Source organism: Somniosus microcephalus, unplaced genomic scaffold (assembly GCF_052327205.1).
Source record: "Somniosus microcephalus isolate GS21.2 unplaced genomic scaffold, FLI_Smic_1.0 scaffold1461, whole genome shotgun sequence".
Lineage (NCBI taxonomy): Eukaryota > Metazoa > Chordata > Chondrichthyes > Squaliformes > Somniosidae > Somniosus > Somniosus microcephalus.
In genome coordinates, this window is record NW_028226648.1 from 7,501 (window position 1) to 29,568 (window position 22,068).

At 53.0% G+C, this 22,068-nt stretch overlaps 1 protein-coding gene across 1 annotated transcript in view; it reads left to right on the forward strand.

Annotated features, from left to right (window-relative positions):
- LOC147080546 (calsequestrin-1-like) overlaps positions 1-19,517 on the forward strand; it is a 26,966-nt gene extending 7,449 nt beyond the window's left edge. Inside the window, exons 2-4 of the mRNA XM_085981161.1 lie at positions 14,625-14,709; positions 15,819-15,919; positions 19,362-19,517. Of these exons, the coding sequence (XP_085837287.1) occupies positions 14,625-14,709; positions 15,819-15,919; positions 19,362-19,502 (327 nt within the window). The 3' untranslated portion in view covers positions 19,503-19,517. The remainder of the gene's footprint in view (positions 1-14,624; positions 14,710-15,818; positions 15,920-19,361) is intronic.
- Positions 19,518-22,068: the final 2,551 nt, after the last annotated feature.

Here is a 22,068-nt window from a genome sequence, read left to right on the forward strand (position 1 = left end):
AACAACAACTTGTATTTATAAAGCGCCTTTAATGTAGTAAAACCTCCCATGGTGCTTCACAGGAGCGATTATCAAACAGAATTTGACACGGAGCCACATCAGGAGATATTAGGACAGGTGACCAAAAGCTGGGTCAAAGAGGGAGGTTTTAAGGAGCGTCTTAAAGGAGGAGGGAAAGGCGGAGAGGTTTAGGGAGGGAGTTCCAGAGCTCGGGGCCCAGGCAGCTGAAGGCACGGCCGCCAATGGTGGAGCGATGGAAATCGGGGGGATGCTCAAGAGGGCAGAATTGGAGGAGCGCAGAGATCTCGGAGGGTTGTAGGGGCTGGAGGAGGTTACAGAGATAGGGAGGGATGTAGGGACTGGAGGAGGTTACAGAGATAGGGAGGGTGTAGGGACTGGAGGAGGTTACAGAGATAGGGAGGAGTGTAGGGGCTGGAGGAGGTTACAGAGATAGGGAGGGTTGTCGAGGCTGGAGGAGGTTAAAGAGATAGGGAGGGGTGTAGGTGCTGGAGGAGGTTACAGAGATAGGGAGGGGTGTAGGGGCTGGAGGAGGTTACAGAGATAGGGAGGGGTGTAGGGGCTGGAGGAGGTTACAGAGATAGGGAGGGGTGTAGGGGCTGGAGGAGGTTACAGAGATAGGGAGGGTTGTAGGGGCTGGAGGAGACTACAGAGATAGGGAGGGTTGTAGGGGCTGGAGGAGGTTACAGAGATAGGGAGGGTTGTAGGGGCTGGAGGAGGTTACAGAGATAGGGAGGGTTGTAGGGGCTGGAGGAGACTACAGAGATAGGGAGGGGTGTTGGGGCTGGAGGAGGTTACAGAGATAGGGAGGGTGTAGGGGCTGGAGGAGGTTACAGAGATAGGGAGGGTTGTAGGGGCTGGAGGAGGTTACAGAGATAGGGAGGGGTGTAGGGGCTGGAGGAGGTTACAGAGATAGGGAGGGGTGTAGGGGCTGGAGGAGGTTACAGAGATAGGGAAGTGTGTAGGGATAGAGGAGGTTACAGAGATAGGGAAGTGCGTAGGGATGGAGGAGGTTACAGAGATAGGGAGGGTTGTAGGGCTGGAGGAGGTTACAGAGATAGGGAGGGGTGTAGGGGCTGGAGGGGGTTACAGAGATAGGGAGGGCTGTAGGGGCTGGAGGAGGTTACAGAGATAGGGAGGGTTGTAGGGGCTGGAGGAGGTTACAGAGATAGGGAGGGGTGTAGGGGCTGGAGGAGGTTACAGAGATAGGGAGGGTTGTCGGGGCTGGAGGAGGTTACATAGATAGGGAGGGGTGTCGGGGCTGGAGGAGGCTACAGAGATAGGGAGGGTTGTAGGGGCTGGCGGAGGCTACAGAGATCGGGAGGGCTGTAGGGGCTGGAGGAGGTTACAGAGATAGGGAGGTGGGCGAGTCCATGGAGGGATTTGAAGAAAAAGATGAGAATTTTGAAATCGAGGCGTTGCTAGACCGGGAGCCAATGTAGGTCAGCCAGCACAGGGGGTGATGGGTGAACGGGACTCGTTGTGAGTTGGGACACGGGGGGTGGGGGGCGGCAGAGTTTTGGATGCGCTCAAGTTTACGTCGGCCGGCCAGGCGTGCGTTGGAATCGTCAAGCCTCGAGGTAACGAAGTCACGACTGAAGGTTTCAGCAGCGGATGAGCTGAGGCAGGGATGGTGTCGACCATGCCATTAGATGGCAACACATGCTCTCTATTCCTGTCGTCGGTGCAGAATCCAGCACAGTTATAGACATCACACCCGAGCTGAAACGGAGACACATTGGCTCGAAACCAGCGATAATTCTTCCTCAAAACCTTCGAACCATCTTAAATTGCATTAACCTGACTCCTATTGCTTACTTGGCATTCCCCCCTCGAGCACGAATGACCTAATACGGACCATATGTTGGCGTCCGTCACATAAGTACATAAGACCACGAGAAATTGGAGCAGGAGGAGGCCATTCGGCCCAACCAGCCTGCTCCGCCATTCAATAAGATCAGGGCTGATCTTCGACCTCAACTCCACTTTGCCCAGCTTCTCCAGTCTCTCCACGTAACTGAAGTCCCTCATCCCCGGTACCATTCTGGTCAATCTCCACTTAACCTTCTCTGCTCCAAGGAGAACAATCCCAGCTTCTCCAGTCTCTCCACGTAACTGAAGTCCCTCATCCCCGGTACCATTCTGGTCAATCTCCCCTTAACCTTCTCTGCTCTAAGGAGAACAATCCCAGCTTCTCCAGTCTCGCCACGTAACTGAAGTCCCTCATCCCCGGTACCATTCTGGTCAATCTCCCCTTAACCTTCTCTGCTCTAAGGAGAACAATCCCAGCTTCTCCAGTCTCTCCACGTAACTGAAGTCCCTCATCCCTGGTACCATTCCGGTCAATCTCCCTTTAACCTTCTCTGCTCTAAGGAGAACAACCCCAGCTTCTCCAGTCTCTCCACATAACTGAAGTCCCTCATCCCTGGTACCATTCTGGTCAATCTCCCCTTAACCTTCTCTGCTCTAAGGAGAACAATCCCAGCTTCTCCAGTCTCTCCACATCACTGAAGTCCCTCATCCCTGGTACCATTCTGGTCAATCTCCCCTTAACCTTCTCTGCTCTAAGGAGAACAACCCCAGCTTCTCCAGTCTCTCCACGTAACTGAAGTCCCTCATCCCTGGTACCATTCCGGTCAATCTCCCTTTAACCTTCTCTGCTCTAAGGAGAACAACCCCAGCTTCTCCAGTCTCTCCACATCACTGAAGTCCCTCATCCCTGGTACCATTCCGGTCAATCTCCCTTTAACCTTCTCTGCTCTAAGGACAACAATCCCAGCTTCTCCAGTCTCTCCACATAACTGAAGTCCCTCATCCCTGGTACCATTCTGGTCAATCTCCCTTTAACCTTCTCTGCTCTAAGGAGAACAACCCCAGCTTCTCCAGTCTCTCCACAGAACTGAAGTCCCTCATCCCTGGTACCATTCTGGTCAATCTCCCCTTAACCTTCACTGCTCTAAGGAGAACAACCCCAGATTCTCCAGTCTCTCCACATAACTGAAGTCCCTCATCCCTGGTACCATTCTGGTCAATCTCCCCTTAACCTTCTCTGCTCTAAGGAGAACAATCCCAGCTTCTCCAGTCTCTCCACATCACTGAAGTCCCTCATCCCTGGTTCCATTCTGGTCAATCTCCCCTTAACCTTCTCTGCTCTAAGGGGAACAATCCCAGCTTCTCCAGTCTCTCCACATCACTGAAGTCCCTCATCCCTGGTTCCATTCTGGTCAATCTCCCCTTAACCTTCACTGATCTAAGGGGAACAATCCCAGCTTCTCCAGTCTCTCCACATAACTGAAGTCCCTCATCCCTGGAACCATTCTGGTCAATCTCCCCTTAACCTTCTCTGCTCTAAGGAGAACAACCCCAGCTTCTCCAGTCTCTCCCCGTAACTGAAATCTCTCATCCCTGGACCCATTCTAATCCCTAATTCCCAATCACATACCCTGAATTCCCCGTCCTCCAATCCTTGACTCCTCCTCTCCACTCCTCTCTCCTCACTGCTCTCGAATCCCTGATCCCGAACCTTGAGCCCTTCAGTTCCCTGGTTCTAAGCTAAGAACCTAAGAACTTAAGAATTAGGAGCAGGAGGAGGCCATTCGGCCCCTCGAGCCTGCTCCGCCATTCAATGAGATCATGGCTGATCTTCTACCTCATCTCGACTTTCCTGCACTATCCCCATATCCCTTGACTCCCTTAATATGCAAAAATCTATCGATCTCGGCCTTGAATATACTCAACGACCGAGCCTCCACAGCCCTCTGGGGCAGAGAATTCCAAAGATTCACCGCCCTCTGAGTGAAGAAATTCCTCCTCATCTCAGTCCTGAATGGCCGACCCCTGGTTCTGAGACAGTGACCCTTGGTTCTAGACTCCCCAGCCAAGGGGAAACATCTTCCCTGCATCTACCCTGTCAATGCCCCCTCACAATCTGATAGGTTTCAATGAGATCACCTCTCATTCTTATAAACTCCAGAGAGTATCGTCCCTTTTCACTGAATCTCTCCTCATAGGACAACCCTCTCTTCCCAGAAATCAATCTAGCGTAAGGCAAGTATATCCTTCCTGAGGTAAGGAGACCAAAACTGTGCACAGTACTCCAGGTGTGGTCTTACCAGGACCCTATATAATCGCAGCAAGCCTTCCTGAACTCGTACACTCCAACCCCCTTGCAATAAAGGCCAACATACCATTTGCTTTCCAATTTCTTTGCTGTACCTGCATATTACTGAATCGTGCAATGATACAGCACAGAAGGAGGCCATTCGGCCCATCGTGGCTGTCCGGTCCTTTGACCGAGCTCTCCAATTAGTCCTACTCCCCCCTGCTCTTTCCCCGTAGCCCTGCGAATTTAACCCTTTCAAGTATTTGTCCAATTCTCTTTTGAAAGTTACGATTGAATCTGCTTCCACCGCCCTTTCAGGCAGCGCATTCCTGATCACAACAACTCGCTGCGTAAAAACATTTCTCCTCATCTCCCCACTGGTTCTTTTACCGATTATCTTCAATCTGTGTCCTCTGGTCACCGATCCTCCTGCCACTGGAAACAGTCTCTCCCGATTTACTCTATCAAAACTCTACATAATTTCGAACACCTCTATCAAATCTCCCCTTAACCTTCTCTGCTCTAAGGAGAACAACCCCAGCTTCTCCAGTCTCTCCACGTAACTGAAGTCCCTCATCCCCGGTACCATTCTGGTCAATCTCCCCTTAACCTTCTCTGCTCTAAGGAGAACAACCCCAGCTTCTCCAGTCTCTCCACGTAACTGAAGTCCCTCATCCCTGGTACCATTCTGGTCAATCTCCCCTTAACCTTCTCTGCTCTAAGGAGAACAACCCCAGCTTCTCCAGTCTCTCCACGTAACTGAAGTCCCTCATCCCTGGAACCATTCTGGTCAATCTCCCCTTAACCTTCTCTGCTCTAAGGAGAACAACCCCAGCTTCTCCAGTCTCTCCACGTAACTGAAGTCCCTCATCCCCGGTACCATTCTGGTCAATCTCCCCTTAACCTTCTCTGCTCTAAGGAGAACAATCCCAGCTTCTCCAGTCTCTCCATGTAACTGAAGTCCCTCATACCTGGTACCATTCTGGTCAATCTCCCCTTAACCTTCTCTGCTCTAAGGAGAACAACCCCAGCCTCTCCAGTCTCTCCACGTAACTGAAGTCCCTCATCCCCGGTACCATTCTGGTCAATCTCCTCTTAACCTTCTCTGCTCTAAGGAGAACAACCCCAGCTTCTCCAGTCTCTCCATGTAACTGAAGTCCCTCATCCCTGGTACCATTCTGGTCAATCTCCCCTTAACCTTCTCTGCTCTAAGGAGAACAACCCCAGCTTCTCCAGTCTCTCCACGTAACTGAAGTCCCTCATCCCTGGTACCATTCTGGTCAATCTCCTCTTAACCTTCTCTGCTCTAAGGAGATCAACCCCAGCTTCTCCAGTCTCTCCACGTAACTGAAGTCCCTCATCCCTGGTACCATTCTGGTCAATCTCCCCTTAACCCTCTCTGCTCTAAGGAGAACAATCCCAGCTTCTCCAGTCTCTCCACATAACTGAAGTCCATCATCCCTGGTACCATTCTGGTCAATCTCCCCTTAACCTTCTCTGCTCTAAGGAGAACAACCCCAGCTTCTCCAGTCTCTCCACGTAACTGAAGTCCCTCATCCCTGGAACCATTCTGGTCAATCTCCCCTTAACCTTCTCTGCTCTAAGGAGAACAACCCCAGCTTCTCCAGTCTCTCCACGTAACTGAAGTCCCTCATCCCCGGTACCATTCTGGTCAATCTCCCCTTAACCAAACATGGACAAAAGAGCTGAACTCAAGAGGTAAGATGAGAGTGACTGCCCTTGACATCAAGGCAGCATTTGATCGAATGTGGCATCAAGGAGCCCTAGCAAAACTGAAGTCAATGGGAATCAAGGGGGAAACTCTCCATTGGTTGGAATCATACCTAGCACAAAGGAAGTTGGCTGTGGATGTTGGAGGTCATTCATCTCAATCACATGACATCACTGCAGGAGTTCCTCAGGGCAGTGTCCTAGGCCCAACCACCTTCAGCTATTTCATCAATGACCTTCCCTCCATCATAAGGTCAGAAGTGGGGATGTTCGCTGATGATTGCACACTGTTCAGCACCATTCGAGACTCGTCAGATACTGACGCAGTCCGTGTCCATATGCAGCAAGACCTGGACAACATTCAGACTTGGGCTGACAAGTGGCAAGTAACATTCGCACCACACAAGTGCCAGGCAATGACCATCTCCAACAAGCGAGACTCTAACCATCTCCCCTTGACATTCAATGGCATTACCATCGCTGAATCCCCCACTATCAACATCCTGGGGGTTACCATTGATCAGAAACTGAACTGGACCAGCCATATAAATACTGTGGCTACAAGAGCAGGCCAGAGGCTGGGAATTCTGCGGCGAGTGTCTCACCTCCTGACTCCCCAAAGCCTTTCCACCATCTACAAGGCACAAGTCAGGAGTGTGATGGAATACTCTCCACTTGCCTGGATGAGTGCAGCTCCCAACAACACTCAAGAAGCTCGACACCATCCAGGACAAAGCAGCCCGCTTGATCGGCACCCCATCCACCACCTTAAACATCCACTCTCTCCACCACCGGTGCACTGTGGCTGTAGTGTGGACCATCTACAAGATGCACTGCAGCAACTCGCCAAGGCTTCTTCGGCAGCACCTTCCAAACCCGCGACCTCTACCACTTAGAAAGACAAGGGCAGCAGACGCATGGGAACATCACCACCTACAAGTTCCCCTCCAAGCCACACACCACCCTGACTTGGACCTGTATCGCCATTCCTTCACTGTCGCTGGGCCAAAATCCTGGAACTCCCTTCCTAACAGCATTGTGGGTGTACCAACACCATATGGACTGCAGCGGTTCAAGAAGGCGGCTCACCACCATCTTCTCAAGGGCAATTAGGGATGGGCACTAAATGCAGGCCTAGCCAGCGACGCCCACATCCCATCAATTAATTAAAAAAAAGAACAACCCCAGCTTCTCCAGTCTCTCCATATCACTGAAGTCCCTCATCCCTGGCACCATTCTGGTCAATCTCCCCTTAACCTTCTCTGCTCTAAGGAGAACAATCCCAGCTTCTCCAGTCTCTCCACGTAACTGAAGTCCCTCATCCCTGGTACCATTCTGGTCAATCTCCCCTTAACCTTCTCTGCTCCAAGGAGAACAACTCCAGCTTCTCCAGTCTCTCCACGTAACTGAAGTCCCTCATCCCTGGTACCATTCTGGTCAATCTCCCCTTAACCTTCTCTGCTCCAAGGAGAACAACCCCAGCTTCTCCAGTCTCTCCACGCAACTGAAGTCCCTCATCCCTGGAACCATTCTGGTCAATCTCCTCTTAACCTGCTATGCTCTAAGGAGAACAATCTCAGATTCTCCAGTCTCTCCACGCAACTGAAGTCCCTCATCCCTGGTACCATTCTGGTCAATCTCCCCTTAACCTTCTCTGCTCCAAGGAGAACAATCCCAGCTTCTCCAGTCTCTCCACGTAACTGAAGTCCCTCATCCCCGGTACCATTCTGGTCAATCTCCTCTTAACCTTCTCTGCTCTAAGGAGAACAACCCCAGCTTCTCCAGTCTTTCCATATCACTGAAGTCCCTCATCCCTGGTACCATTCTGGTCAATCTCCCCTTAACCTTCTCTGCTCTAAGGAGAACAACCCCAGCTTCTCCAGTCTCTCCCCGTAACTGAAATCTCTCATCCCTGGAACCATTCTAATCCCTAATTCCGAATCACATATCCTGAATTCCCCGTCCTCCAATCCTTGACTCCTCCTCTCCACTGCTGTCTCCTCACTGTTCTCCAATCCCTGATCCCGAACCTTGAGCCCTTTGGTTCCCTGGTTCTAAGCTAAGAACCTAAGAACTTAAGAATTAGGAGTAGGAGGAGGCTATTCTGTGTACTGGTGTACTGTGCACAGTTCTGGTCTCCCTATACCTTGGTTGGACCACACTTGGAGCACTGTGCACAGTTCTGGTCTCCATATACCTTGGTTAGACCACACTTGGAGCACTGTGCACAGTTCTGGTCTCCGTATACCTTGGTTAGACCGCACTTGGAGCACTGTGCACAGTTCTGGTCTCCATATATCTTGGTTAGACCACACTTGGAGCACTGTGCACAGTTCTGGTCTCCATATACCTTGGTTAGACGACACTTGGAGCACTGTGCACAGTTCTAGTCTCCATACACCTTGGTTAGACCACACTTGGAGCACTGTGCACAGTTCTGGTCTCCATATACCTTGGTTAGACGACACTTGGAGCATTGTGCACAGTTCTGGTCTCCATATACCTTGGTTAGACGAAACTTGCAGCACTGTGCACAGTTCTAGTCTCCATACACCTTGGTTAGACCACACTTGGAGCACTGTGCATAGTTCTGGTCTCTATATACCTTGATTAGACCACACTTGGAGCACTGTGCACACTTCTGGTCTCCATATACCTTGGTTAGACCACACTTGGAGCACTGTGCACAGTTCTGGTCTCCATCTACCTTGGTTAGACCACACTTGGAGCACTGTGCACAGTTCTGGTCTCCATATACCTTGGTTAGACCACACCTGGAGCACTGTGCACAGTTCTGGTCTCCATATACCTTGGTTAGACCACACTTGGAGCACTGTGCACAGTTCTGGTCTCCATATACTTTGGTTAGGCCACACTTGGAGCACTGTGCACAGTTCCGGTCTCCATATACCTTGGCTAGGCCACACTTGGAGCACTGTGCACAGTTCCGGTCTCCATATACCTTGGTTAGACCACACTTGGAGCACTGTGCACAGTTCTGGTCTCCATATACCTTGGTTAGACCACACTTGGAGCACTGTGCACAGTTCTGGTCTCCATATACCTTGGCTAGACCACACTTGGAGCACTATGCACAGTTCTGCTCTCCATATACCTTGGTTAGACCACACCTGGAGCACTGTGCACAGTTCTGGTCTCCATATACCTTGGTTAGACCACACTTGCAGCACTGTGCACAGTTCTGGTCTCCATATACCTTGGTTAGACCACACTTGGAGCACTGTGCACAGTTCTGGTCTCCATGTACCTTGGTTGGACCGCACTTGGAGCACTGTGCACCATTCTGGTCTCCATATACCTTGGTTAGACTACACTTGGAGCACTGTGCACAGTTCTGGTCTCCATATACCTTGGTTAGACCACACTTGGAGCACTGTGCACAGTTCTGGTCTCCATATACCTTGGTTAGACGACACTTGGAGCACTGTGCACAGTTCTGGTCTCCATATACCTTGGTTAGACCACACTTGGAGCACTGTGCACAGTTCTAGTCTCCATACACCTTGGTTAGACCACACTTGGAGCACCGTGCACAGTTCTGGTCTCCATACACCTTGGTTAGACCACACTTGGAGCACTGTGCACAGTTCTGGTCTCCATATACCTTTGTTAGACCACACTTGGAGCACTGTGCACAGTTCTGGTCTCCATATACCTTGGTTAGACCACACTTGGAGCACTGTGCACAGTTCTGGTCTCCATCTACCTTGGTTAGACCACACTTGGAGCACTGTGCACAGTTCTGGTCTCCATATACCTTGGTTAGACCACACTTGGAGCACTGTGCGCAGTTCTGGTCTCCGTATACCTTGGTTAGACCACACTTGGAGCACTGTGCACAGTTCTGGTCTCCATCTACCTTGGTTAGGCCACACTTGGAGCAGTGTGCACAGTCCTGGTCTTCATATTATAAAAAGGATATAGAGGCACTGGAGAAGGTGCAGAAATTATTTCCAAGAATGATACCAGAACTGAGAGGGTCTACCCATCAGAGAAGTATGAACAGGAAGGGGCTCCTTTATCTAGAAAGAGAAGGCCGAGGGGTGACCTGATCGAGGTCTTTAAGATTATGAAAGGGTTTGATAGAGTGGATTCAGAGAGAATGTTTCCACTTGTAGGGAAGAGCAAAACTAGAGGCCATCAATATAAAATAGTCAACAAGAAATCCAATAATGAATTCAGGAGAAACTTCTTTACCCAGAGAGTGGTGAGAATGGGGAACTCGCTGCCACAGGGAGTGGTCGAGGTGAATAGTATCGATGGATTTAAGGGGAGGCTGGACAAGCATATGAGGGAGATGGAATAGAGGGTTATGTTGATGGGGTGAGATGAAGAAGGATGGGAGGAGGCTCGAGTGGAGCAGGAACCTGAGGGGCTGAATGGCTTGTTTGTCATAGAGTCTTAAATTCATAGTCATAGGGTCATGACGGCACAGAACGAGGCCATTCGGCACATCGAGTCGGTGCCGGCTCTCTGAAGAGCGATCCAGTCAGTCCCATTCCCCCCGCCCTACCCCTGTAGCCCTGCAAGTTTATTTCCCTCCAGTGCTTATCCAGTCGCCCCTTGAAAACATGGAGTGTCTCCGCTTCCACCACTTCCGTCGGCAGCGAGTTCCAGGTCCTCACCAGTCGCTGCGTAAAAAAGTTTTTCCTCACGTCCCCCCTGTATCTCTTACCCAAAACCTTAAATCTGTGTCCCCTAGTCCTTGTACCATCAACAAGTGGGATCAGCCTTTCCCCGTCTAGCCTATCCAAACCTGTCATAATCTTGTACACCTCGATCAAATCACCCCTCAACCTCCTTTGCGCTAACAAATCCAGCTTCTCCAACCTGTCCTTGTAGCTATGATCCCCCTATCCCCGGAACCATTCTGGTAAATCTCCTCTGCACCCTCTCAAGGGCCTTCACATCCTTCCTAAAGTGTGGTGACCAGAACTGGACACAATACTCCAGTTGTGGCCTAACCAGCGCTTTATAAAGGTTCAGCATAACTTCTCTACTTTTGTACTCAATATGAAGCCCAAGATCCCATATGCTTGGGATTGGATGTAATAGTAATATCTCCAAGTTTGCAGACGACACAAAGCTGGGTGGGCGTGTGTGCTGTGAGGAGGATGCAGAGAAACTCCAGGATGATTTGGACAGGTTGGGTGATTGGGCAGAAGCATGGCAGATGCAGTTTAATGTGGATAAATGCGACGTTATCCACTTTGCTGTCAAAAACAGGAAGGCAGATTATTATCTGAACGGCAATAGATTGGGAAAAGGGGAAGTGCAACGAGACCTGGGTGTCCTTGTGCACCAGTCGCTGAAGGTAAGCATGCAGGTGCAGCAGGCGGTTAAGAAGGCAAATGGTATGTTGGCCTTCGTAGCGAGAGGGTTTGAGTACAGGAACAAGGATGTCTTGCTGCAGTTGTACAGGGCCTTGGTGCGACCACACCTTGAGTATTGTGTGCAGTTTTGGTCGCCTTATCTGAGGAAGGATGTTCTTGCCATGGAGGGAGTGCAGCGAAGATTCACCAGGCTGATACCTGGGATGGCAGGAATGACGTATGAGGAGAGATTGAGTCGATTGGGCTTATACTCGCTGGAGTTTAGAAGAATGAGAGGGGATCTCATTGAAACTTATAAAATTCTAACAGGACTGGACAGACTAGGTGCAGGAAGGATGTTCCCGATGGTCGGGGAGTCCAGAACCAGGGGTCACAGTCTAAGGATAAGGGGTAGGCCATTTAGGACTGAGATGAGGAGGAATTTCTTCACCCAGAGAGTGGTGAACCTGTGGAATTCTCTACCACAGAGGGCGGTGGAGGCCAATTCATTAAATATATTCAAGAAGGAGTTGGATATATTTCTCAAGGCTAAAGGGATCAAGGGATATGGGGAAAAGGCAGGGACAGGGTACTGAATTTGGATGATCAGCCATGATCTCATTGAATGGCGGAGCAGGCTCGAGGGGCTGAATGGCCGACTCCTGCCCCTATCTTCTGTGTTTCTATGTTTCTCAAGATGTCCCGCCACCTTCAGGGACCTATGCACGTTAACTCCCAGGTCCCTCTGTCCCTGCACACTCTTTAAAACTGTGCCGTTAGGTGGATATTTCTGTGCTTTAAATTCAATGTAATTTATAATTCAATCTCATATTACAGAAAGAAGTTCTCACCGTGCTCCAGGTGTGGTCTAACCAGGGTTTTGTATAGCTGCAGCATAACATCTACCCCCCTTGTACTCGAGATATAAAGGCCAAGTTCCTGTTGTCCCTAACATTGAGTCAGGGAACATGCTCCTTCGCCCTCACATTTCGGCCAAGTCTGGCCTGCATGTCCTCCCTCTGCGCTCCCCACCCCACGACCTTCTCGGCCAGCCTCAGCACATTCAAAGTTATGTGGTGTTGTAACAACAATTTGTATTTATATAGCACCTTAAACATAGTAAAACCTCCCAAGGTGCTTCACAGGAGCGATTATCAGACAGAATTTGACACGGAGCCACCTCAGGAGATATTAGGGCAGGTGACCAAAAGCTGGGTCAAAGAGGGAGGTTTTAAGGAGCATCTTAAAGGAGGAGAGAGAGGCGGAGAGGTTTAGGGAGGGAATTCCAGAGCTCGGGGCCCCAGGCAGCTGAAGGCACGGCCGCCAATGGTGGAGCGACGGAAATCGGGGGATGCTCAAGAGGGCAGAATTGGAGGAGCGCAGAGATCGGGGAGGGTTGTAGGGGCTGGAGGAGGTTACAGAGATAGGGAGGGGTGTAGGGGCTGGAGGAGGTTACAGAGATAGGGAGGGTTGTAGGGCTGGAGGAGGTTACAGAGATAGGGAGGGTTGTAGGGGCTGGAGGAGGTTACAGAGATAGGGAGGGGTGTAGGGGCTGGAGGACGTTACAGAGACACGGAGGGGTGTAGTGGCTGGAGGATGTTACAGAGATAGGGAGGGTTGTAGGGGCTGGAGGAGGTTACAAAGATTGGGAGGGGTGTAGGGGCTGGAGGAGGTTACAGAGATAGGGAGGGTTGTAGGGGCTGGTGGAGGTTACAGAGATAGGGAGGGGTGTAGGGGCTGGAGGTGGTTACAGAGATAGGGAGGGGTGTAGGGCGTGGAGGAGGTTACAGAGATAGGGAGGGTTGTAGGGGCTGGAGGAGGTTACAGAGATAGGGAGGGGTGTAGGGCCTGGAGGAGGTTACAGAGATAGGGAGGGTTGTAGGGCTGGAGGAGGTTACAAAGATAGGGAGGGGTGTAGGGGCTGGAGGAGGTTACAGAGATAGGGAGGGTTGTTGGGGGTGGAGGAGGTTACAGAGATAGGGAGGGGTGTAGGGGCTGGAGGAGGTTACAGAGATAGGGAGGGGTGTAACGGCTGGAGGAGGTTACAGAGATAGGGAGGGGTGTGGGGCTGGAGGAGGTTACAGAGATAGGGAGGGGTGTAGGGGCTGGAGGAGGTTACAGAGATGGGGAGGGGTGTAGGGGCTGGAGGAGGTTACAGAGATAGGGAGGGTTGTAGGGGGTGGAGGAGGTTACAGAGATAGGGAGGGGTGTAGGGCTGAACGAGGTTACAGAGTTAGGGAGGGGTGTAGGGGCTGGAGGAGGTTACAGAGATAGGGAGGGGTGTAGGGGCTGGAGGAGGTTACAGAGATAGGGAGGGGTGTAGGGGCTGGAGGAGGTTACAGAGTTAGGGAGGGGTGTAGGGGCTGGAGGAGGTTACAGAGATAGGGAGGGGGCGAGGAGCCCATGGAGAGATTTGAAAACAAGGATGAGAATTTTGAAATCGAGGCGTTGCCGGACCAGTAGCCAATGTGGGTCAGCGAGCACGGGGGGTGATGGGTGAACGGGACTTTGTGCGAGTTAGGACTCGGGGAGCAGAGTTTTGGATGACCTCAAGTTTACGGAGGGTAGAATGTGGGAGACATAGCCAGGAGAGCATTGGAATAGTCAAGTCTAGCAGTAACACAGGCATGGATGTGAGTTTCAGCAGCGGATTAATTTTGAGTTATATCATCGGGTTAGACCTGACCTGGAGTAACTCTGTTCAGTTCTGGCACTGCACCTCAGGAATGAGATATTGGCCTCGGTGAGGGTGCCGCGCAAATTCACATGGGGTCTTTGATGGGTTGTTGTTGCATCTTTGTTGGGTCTCTGTTGGGTTTTGTCGGGTTTTGTTGGGTCTCTGTTGGGATTTGTCGGGTTTTGTTGGGTCTCTGTTGGGATTTGTCGGGCTTTGTTGGGTCTCTGTTGGGATTTGTCGGGTTTTGTTGGGTCTCTGTTGGGATTTGTCGGGTTTTGTTGGGTCTCAGTTGGGATTTGTTGGGTCTCTGTTGGGTTTTGTTGGGTCTCTGTTGGGTTCTGTTGGGCCTCTTGGGTCTCTGTTGAGTTTTGTTGGGTCTCTGTTGGGTCTTTGTTGGGTTTTCTTGGGTCTCTGTTGGGTCTCTGTTGGGTTCTGTTGGGTTTTATTGTGTCTGTTGGGTTTTGTTGGGTCTCTGTTGGGTTTTGTTGGGTCTCTGTTGTGTTTTGTTGGGTTTTATTGGGTTTATTTGGGTCTCTGTTGGTTTTTGTTGCATTTTAATGGGTTTTGTTGGGTCTCTGTTGGGATTTGTTGGGTTTCTGTTGCGTTTTATTGGGTTCTGTTGGGGTTTGTTGGGTTTTGTTGGGTCTCTGTTGGTTTTCTGGGGGTTTTGTTCGGTCTCTGTTGGGTTTTGTTGGGGTGAAGGGGCAGAGGGCAGGATCTGGAGATCTGCAGACTGAGTAACACCTTCCCTCTTCCCCCTCAGCTGGCGGCACAGGTCCTAGAGGACAAGAACATTGGCTTCGGGCTGGTCGATGCGGAAGAGGATGAAGCTATCGCCAAGAAAATGGGTGAGTCTTTCGACTGTGTTTCTCCTCCTTGCGTTATCTCTGGGAGGGCAGGGGGAGGAGAGTGGAGGAGAGGAGAGGGGAGGAGAGGGGAGGGGAGGGGAGGGGAGGAGAGTGGAGGAGGGGAGAGGGGAGGAGAGGGGAGGGGAGGAGAGGGGAGGAGAGGGGAGGGGAGGAGAGGTGAGGGGAGGAGAGGAGAGGGGAGGGGAGGAGAGGGGAGGAGAGGAGAGGGGAGGAGAGGAGAGGGGAGGGGAGGGGAGGAGAGGGGAGGGGAGGAGAGGGGAGGGGAGGAGAGTGGAGGGGAGGAGAGGGGAGGAGAGGGGAGGGGAGGAGAGGAGAGGAGAGTGGAGGAGAGGAGAGGGGAGGAGAGGGGAGGAGAGGGGAGGGGATGGGAGGGGAGGGGAGGGGAGAAGAGGGGAGGGGAGGAGAGGAGAGGGGAGGGGAGGAGAGGGGAGGGGAGGAGAGGGGAGGGGAGGAGAGGGGAGGAGAGGAGAGGGGAGGGGAGGAGAGGGGAGGGGAGGAGAGGGGAGGGGAGGAGAGTGGAGGAGGGGTGAGGGGAGGAGAGGAGAGTGGAGGAGAGGAGAGGGGAGGAGAGGGGAGGGGATGGGAGGGGAGGGGATGGGAGGGGAGGGGAGGAGAGGGGAGAGGGGAGGAGGGGAGGGGAGGGGAGGAGAGGGGAGGAGAGGGGAGGGGGGGGAGGAGAGGGGAGGGGAGGAGAGGGGAGGGGAGGAGAGGGGAGGGAAAGAGGAGAAGCAATGGGTTGGTAGAATAGCTGGAGTCATTCTCCAAGAAGTCGGGGGGGCGGGGGTGCTGGCGGGGCTGAGTACGATGGAGTTCCAGTGGACTTTAGAGAATCATCAGTGAAGAGGTGGAAGGGGAGTTGGGGGAAGGCTGGATGGGCGGACTGGCCTGCTCCAGGCCACGGCGAATGATCTTTCCCCTCCTCCTGCCCTCATCCCTCCAAAACTAGTGGCTCCAGGGGGCGGGGGGGGCGGGTGGTGGCAGAGACAGGGGGGTAGGGGATAGTCCAGACCGCCCGTGATCGAGAGGGACCAGGATTCCGCCAAGGCCTCACGAACTGAAAACCTCTTCGCCTCCCCGTCTCGTTCCAGGCTTGACCGAGCAGGGAAGTATCTACGTCTTCAAGGAGGACGAGGTCATCGAGTACGACGGGGAGTTGGCTGCAGATACCATCGTGGAATTCCTATTGGACGTAAGTGAAGGTGTCCCACCCCCTGAGGGAGTGAGGGGGCGAGAGGGGGAGGTGGAGGGGTCGTGGGGTGGGGGAGACACATGTTTGGACCAGGCCATTGCCAAAAATAAACGCTGCCTTTATCTCCCCATCATGGTGAGGCCGTCAGGCTGTCTCTCACCAGCACATGCCTTAGAATAGAGGACGGGAGGCAGTCATTCTGTTCGTGATTAGGTAATGTGATATTCACAGGTATCAATTGAGAGAACAGCGCAGTCTGCGCCCGCATGCAGCAAGACCTGGACGACGTTCAGGTTTGTGCTGATAAGTGACAGGTAACATTCGCGCCACACAAGTGCCAGGCAATGACTATCTCCAACAAGCAAGAGTCCAACCACCTCCCCTTGACATTCAATGGCATTACCATCGCTGAATCCCCCACCATCAACATCCTGGGGGGTCACCATTGACCAGAAACTTAACCGGACCAGCCACATAAATACTGTGGCTACAAGAGCAGGTCAGAGGCTGGGTATTCTGCGGCGAGTGTCTCACCTCCTGACTCCCCAAAGCCTTTCCACCATCTACAAGGCACAAGTCAGGAGTGTGATGGAATACTCTCCACTTGCCTGGATGAGTGCAGCTCCCAACAACACTCAAGAAGCTCGACACCATCCAGGATAAAGCAGCCCGCTTGATTGTCACCCCATCCACCACCTTAAACATTCACTCCCTCCACCACCGGCGCACCGTGGCTGCAGTGTGTACCATCTACAAGATGCACTGCAGCAACTCGCCAAGGCTTCTTCGGCAGCACCTCCCAAACCCGCGACCCCTTCCACCTAGAAGGACAAGGGCAGCAGGCGCATGGGGGAACACCACCACCTCCAAGTTCCCCTCCAGGTCACACATACACACACCACCCTAAGTTGGATGGTGTTAGAATATATTAATAAATTTGCAGAGCGTGCCTGTAATTCTCAGGTTAGTTTCAACATAGATGAGTGTGAGGTGCTGCATTTGGGTAGGAAGAATAATGATGCCACATACTGCTTGGGTAATAAGAGTCTGACTGGGGTAAAAGAGCAGTGTGATCTGGGAGTACAGATACACAAATCACTTAAAGTAGTGACACAGGTTAATAAGGCCATAAAAAAAGCAAACCAAGTTATGTTAAACTTGTGTTGAACCTTGTTTGGACCGCACTTGGAGGACTGTGCACAGTTCTGGTCTCCATATACCTTGGTTAGACCACACTTGGAGCACTGTGCACAGTTCTGGTCTCCATATACCTTGGTTAGACCACACTTGGAGCACTGTGCAGAGTTCTGGTCTCCATATACCTTGGTTAGACCACACTTGGAGCACTGTGCACAGTTCTGGTCTCCATATACCTTGGTTAGACCACACTTGGAGCACTGTGCAGAGTTCTGGTCTCCATATACCTTGGTTAGACAACACTTGGAGCACTGTGCACAGTTCTGGTCTCCATATACCTTGGTTAGACCACACTTGGAGCACTGTGCACAGTTCTGGTCTCCATATACCTTGGTTAGACCACACTTGGAGCACTGTGCACAGTTCTGGTCTCCATATACCTTGGTTAGACCACACTTGGAGCACTGTGCAGAGTTCTGGTCTCCATATACCTTGGTTAGACAACACTTGGAGCACTGTGCACAGTTCTGGTCTCCATATACCTTGGTTAGACCACACTTGGAGCACTGTGCACAGTTCTGGTCTCCATATACCGAGGTTAGACCACACTTGGAGCACTGTGCAGAGTTCTGGTCTCCATATACCTTGGTTAGACAACACTTGGAGCACTGTGCACAGTTCTGGTCTCCATATACCTTGGTTAGACCACACTTGGAGCACTGTGCACAGTTCTGGTCTCCATATACCGAGGTTAGACCACACTTGGAGCACTGTGCACAGTTCTGGTCTCCATATACCGAGGTTGGACCACACTTGGAGCACTGTGCACAGTTCTGGTCTCCATATACCTTGGTTAGACCACACTTGGAGCACTGTGCACAGTTCTGGTCTCCATATAACTAGGTTGGACCACATTTGGAGCACTGTGCTCAGTTCTGGTCTCCATATACCTTGGTTAGACCACACTTGGAGCACTGTACACAGTTCTGGTCTCCATATACCTTGGTTAGACCACACTTGGAGCACTGTGCACAGTTCTGGTCTCCATATACCTTGGTTAGACCACACTTGGAGCACTGTACACAGTTCTGGTCTCCATATACCTTGGTTAGACCACACTTGGAGCACTGTGCACAGTTCTGGTCTCCATATACCTAGGTTGGACCACACTTGGAGCACTGTACACAGTTCTGGTCTCCATATACCTTGGTTGGACCACATTTGGAGCACTGTGCACAGTTCTGGTCTCCATATACCTTGGTTAGACCACACTTGGAGCACTGTGCACAGTTCTGGTCTCCACATACCTTGGTTAGACCACACTTGGAGCACTGTGCACAGTTCTGGTCTCCATATACCTTGGTTAGACCACACTTGGAGCACTGTGCACAGTTCTGGTCTCCATATACCTTGGTTAGACCACACTTGGAGCACTGTGCACAGTTCTGGTCTCCATATCCCTTGGTTAGACCACACTTGGAGCACTGTGCACAGTTCTGGTCTCCATATCCCTTGGTTAGACCACACTTGGAGCACTGTGCACAGTTCTGGTCTCCCTATACCTTGGTTAGACCACACTTGGAGCGCTGTGCACAGTTCTGGCCTCCATATACCTTGGTTAGACCACACTTGGAGCACAGTGTACAGTTCTGGTCTCCATATTTCCAAAAGGATATAGAAGCACTGGAGAAGGTACAAAAAAGATTAACAAGGGTGATACCAGAATTGAGAGGAAAGGATGAGAAAGGATGAACAGGCGGGGGGCTCTTTTCTCTAGAAAGGAGAAGGCTGAGGGGTGACCTGATAGAGGTCTTTACGATTATGAAAGGGTTCAATAAGGTAGGCCTAGAGAAGGTGTAGACCACTTGTGTGGCTGGAGACCAGAACTAGGGGCCATCAATATAAGACAGTCACTAATAAATCCAATGGGGAATTCAGGAGAAACTTCTTTACCCAGAGAGTGGTGAGAATGTGGAACTCGCTACCACAGGGAGTGGTTGAGGGCGAATAGTATCGATGGATTTAAAGGGAAGCTGGATAAACACATGTGGGGGGAAAGGAATAGAGGGATATGGTGATGGGGTGAGATGGGAGGAGGCTCGAGTGGAGCATCAACGCCGGCATGGACTTGCTAGGCTGATTGGGCTTTGACTGTGCTGTAGACTTGAAGTAAGTCATTCATTTTTCACCTCGTGGCCCCCTCCGCTTCCAAATGGGTGTCCCAATAAGTCAAAGAATTTCAAACACAACGAGCGTGACCGATTGAGATTCTCTTCCCAGAACTACTGCCTTTCTGTCCCCTCAGGTTCTGGAAGACCCGGTTGAGATGATCGACAACGAGAATGAGCTGGAGTCATTCGAAAATGATGATGACGAGCCAAAACTGGTCGGATACTTCAAGAGCGAAGATTCGGAACGTAAGGATTTCTCCTTGAAACGATTGTAAAGGAAGTATCTCGCTCAATAGATCCGCCCATTCCCTCCTCCCACTCTCCTCTCCTGGAGGTGCTGACTCTCGCTCGGGTACACAGTGAGTCTCCTCCAATCCAACTCCCCTCCAATCCACTCCCCTCCAATCCCCTCCCCTCCCCTCTAATTCCATCCCCTCCAATCCCGCTCCCCTCCAATCCCCTCCCCTCCCCTCCCCTCTAATTCCATCCCCTCCAATCCCCTCCCCTCCCCTCCCCTCTAATTCCATCCCCTCCAATCCCCCTCCCCTCCAATCCCACTCCCCTCCAATCCTCCTCCCCTCCAATCCCCTCCCCTCCAATCCCCCTCCCCTCCAATCCCCCTCCCCTCCAATCCCCCTCCCCTCCAATCCCCCTCCCTTCCAATTCCCCTCCCTTCCAATCCCCCTCCCCTCCAATCCCCTCCAATCCCCTCCCCTTCAATCCCCTCCCCTCCAATCCCCTCCCCTCCAATCCCCCTCCCCTCCAATCCCCCTCCCCTCCAATCCCCCTCCCCTCCAAACCCCCTCCCCTCCAAACCCCCTCCCCTCCAATCCCCCTCCCCTCCAATCCCCCTCCCTGCCAATCCCCCTCCCCTCCAATCCCCCTCCCCTCCAAACCCCCTCCCCTCCAATCCCCCTCCCCTCCAATCCCCTCCCCTCCAATGCCATCCCCTCCAATCCAACACCTCTCCAATCTCCCTCCCCTCCAATCCCCTCCCCTCCAATCCCCGCCCCTCCAAACCCTCCCCTCCAATCCCCTCCCCTCCCCTCCAATCCTGAGGGAGCGCTGCACTGTTGGAGGAGCAGTACTGAGGGAGCGCCGCACTGCCGGAGGGGCAGTACTGAGGGAGCGCTGCTCTGTCAGAGGGGCAGTACTGAGGGAGCGCCGCACTGTCGGAGGGGCAGTACTGAGGGAGTTCCGCACTGTCGGAGGGGCAGTACGGAGGGAGCGCCGCACTGTCGGAGGGGCAGTGCTGAGGGAGCGCCGCACTGTCGGAGGGGCAGTACTGAGGGCGCGCCGCACTGTCGGAGGGGCAGTACTGAGGGAGCGCCGCACTGTCGGAGGGGCAGTACTGAGGGAGCGCCGCACTGTCGGAGGGTCAGTACTGAGGGAGCGCTGCTCTGTCAGAGGGGCAGTACTGAGGGAGCGCCGCACTGTAGGAGGGGCAGTACTGAGGGAGCGCCGCACTGTCGGAGGGGCAGTACTGAGGGAGCGCCGCACTGTTGGAGGAGCAGTACTGAGGGAGCGCCGCACTGTCGGAGGGTCAGTGCTGAGGGAGAGCCACACTGTCGGAGGGTCAGTACTGAGAGAGCGCCGCACTGTCGGAGGGGCAGTACTGAGGGAGCGCCGCACTGTCGGCGGGGCAGTACTGAGGGAGCGCCGCACTGTCGGAGGGGCAGTACTGAGGGAGCGCTGCTCTGTCAGAGGGGCAGTACTGAGGGAGCGCCGCACTGTCGGAGGGGCAGTACTGAGGGAGCGCCGCACTGTCGGAGGGGCAGTACTGAGGGAGCTCCGCACTGTCGGAGGGGCAGTACTGAGGGAGCGCCGCACTGTCGGAGGGGCAGTGCTGAGGGAGCGCCGCACTGTAGGAGGGGCAGTACTGAGGGCGCGCCGCACTGTCGGAGGGGCAGTACTGAGGGAGCGCCGCACTGTCGGAGGGGCAGTACTGAGGGAGCGCCGCACTGTCGGAGGGTCAGTACTGAGGGAGCGCTGCTCTGTCAGAGGGGCAGTACTGAGGGAGCGCCGCACTGTAGGAGGGGCAGTACTGAGGGAGCGCCGCACTGTCGGAGGGGCAGTACTGAGGGAGCGCCGCACTGTCGGAGGGGCAGTACTGAGGGAGCGCTGCTCTGTCAGAGGGGCAGTACTGAGGGGGCGCCGCACTGTAGGAGGGGCAGTACTGAGGGAGCACTGCACTGTCGGAGGGGCAGTACTGATGGAGCGCTGCACTGTCAGAGGGGCAGTACTGAGGGGGGTGATGCACTGTCGGAGGGGCAATACTGAGGGAGCGCCGCACTGTCGGAGGAGCAGTACTGAGGGAGCGCCGCACTGTAGGAGGGGCAGTACTGAGGAGCGCCGCACTGTCGAGGGGGCAATACTGAGGGAGCGCCGCACTGTCGGAGGGGTAGTACTGAGGGAGCGCCGCACTGCCGGAGGGGCAGTACTGAGGGAGCGCCGCACTGTCAAGGGGGCAGTACTGAGGGAGCGCCGCACTGTCGGAGGGGCAGTACTGAGGGACACTGCACTGTCGGAGGGGCAGTACTGAGGGAGCGCCGCACTGTTTCAGACGAGACATTAAACTGAAGGACCTTCTTCCCTCGCTTGTGGATGTAAAAGATCCCACAACCCTTATTTCGAAGAAGAGATGGGCAGTTATCAACGGTGTTCTGGGCAATATTTATCCCTAAACCAACATCACTAAAACAAATTATCACATCGCTCCACTCGAGCCTCCTCCCACCCCTCTTCGTCTCAACCTATCACCATATCCTTCTATTCCCTTCTCCCTCGTGTGTTTATCCAGCTTCCCCTTAAATGCCTCTATACTATTCACCTCGACCACTC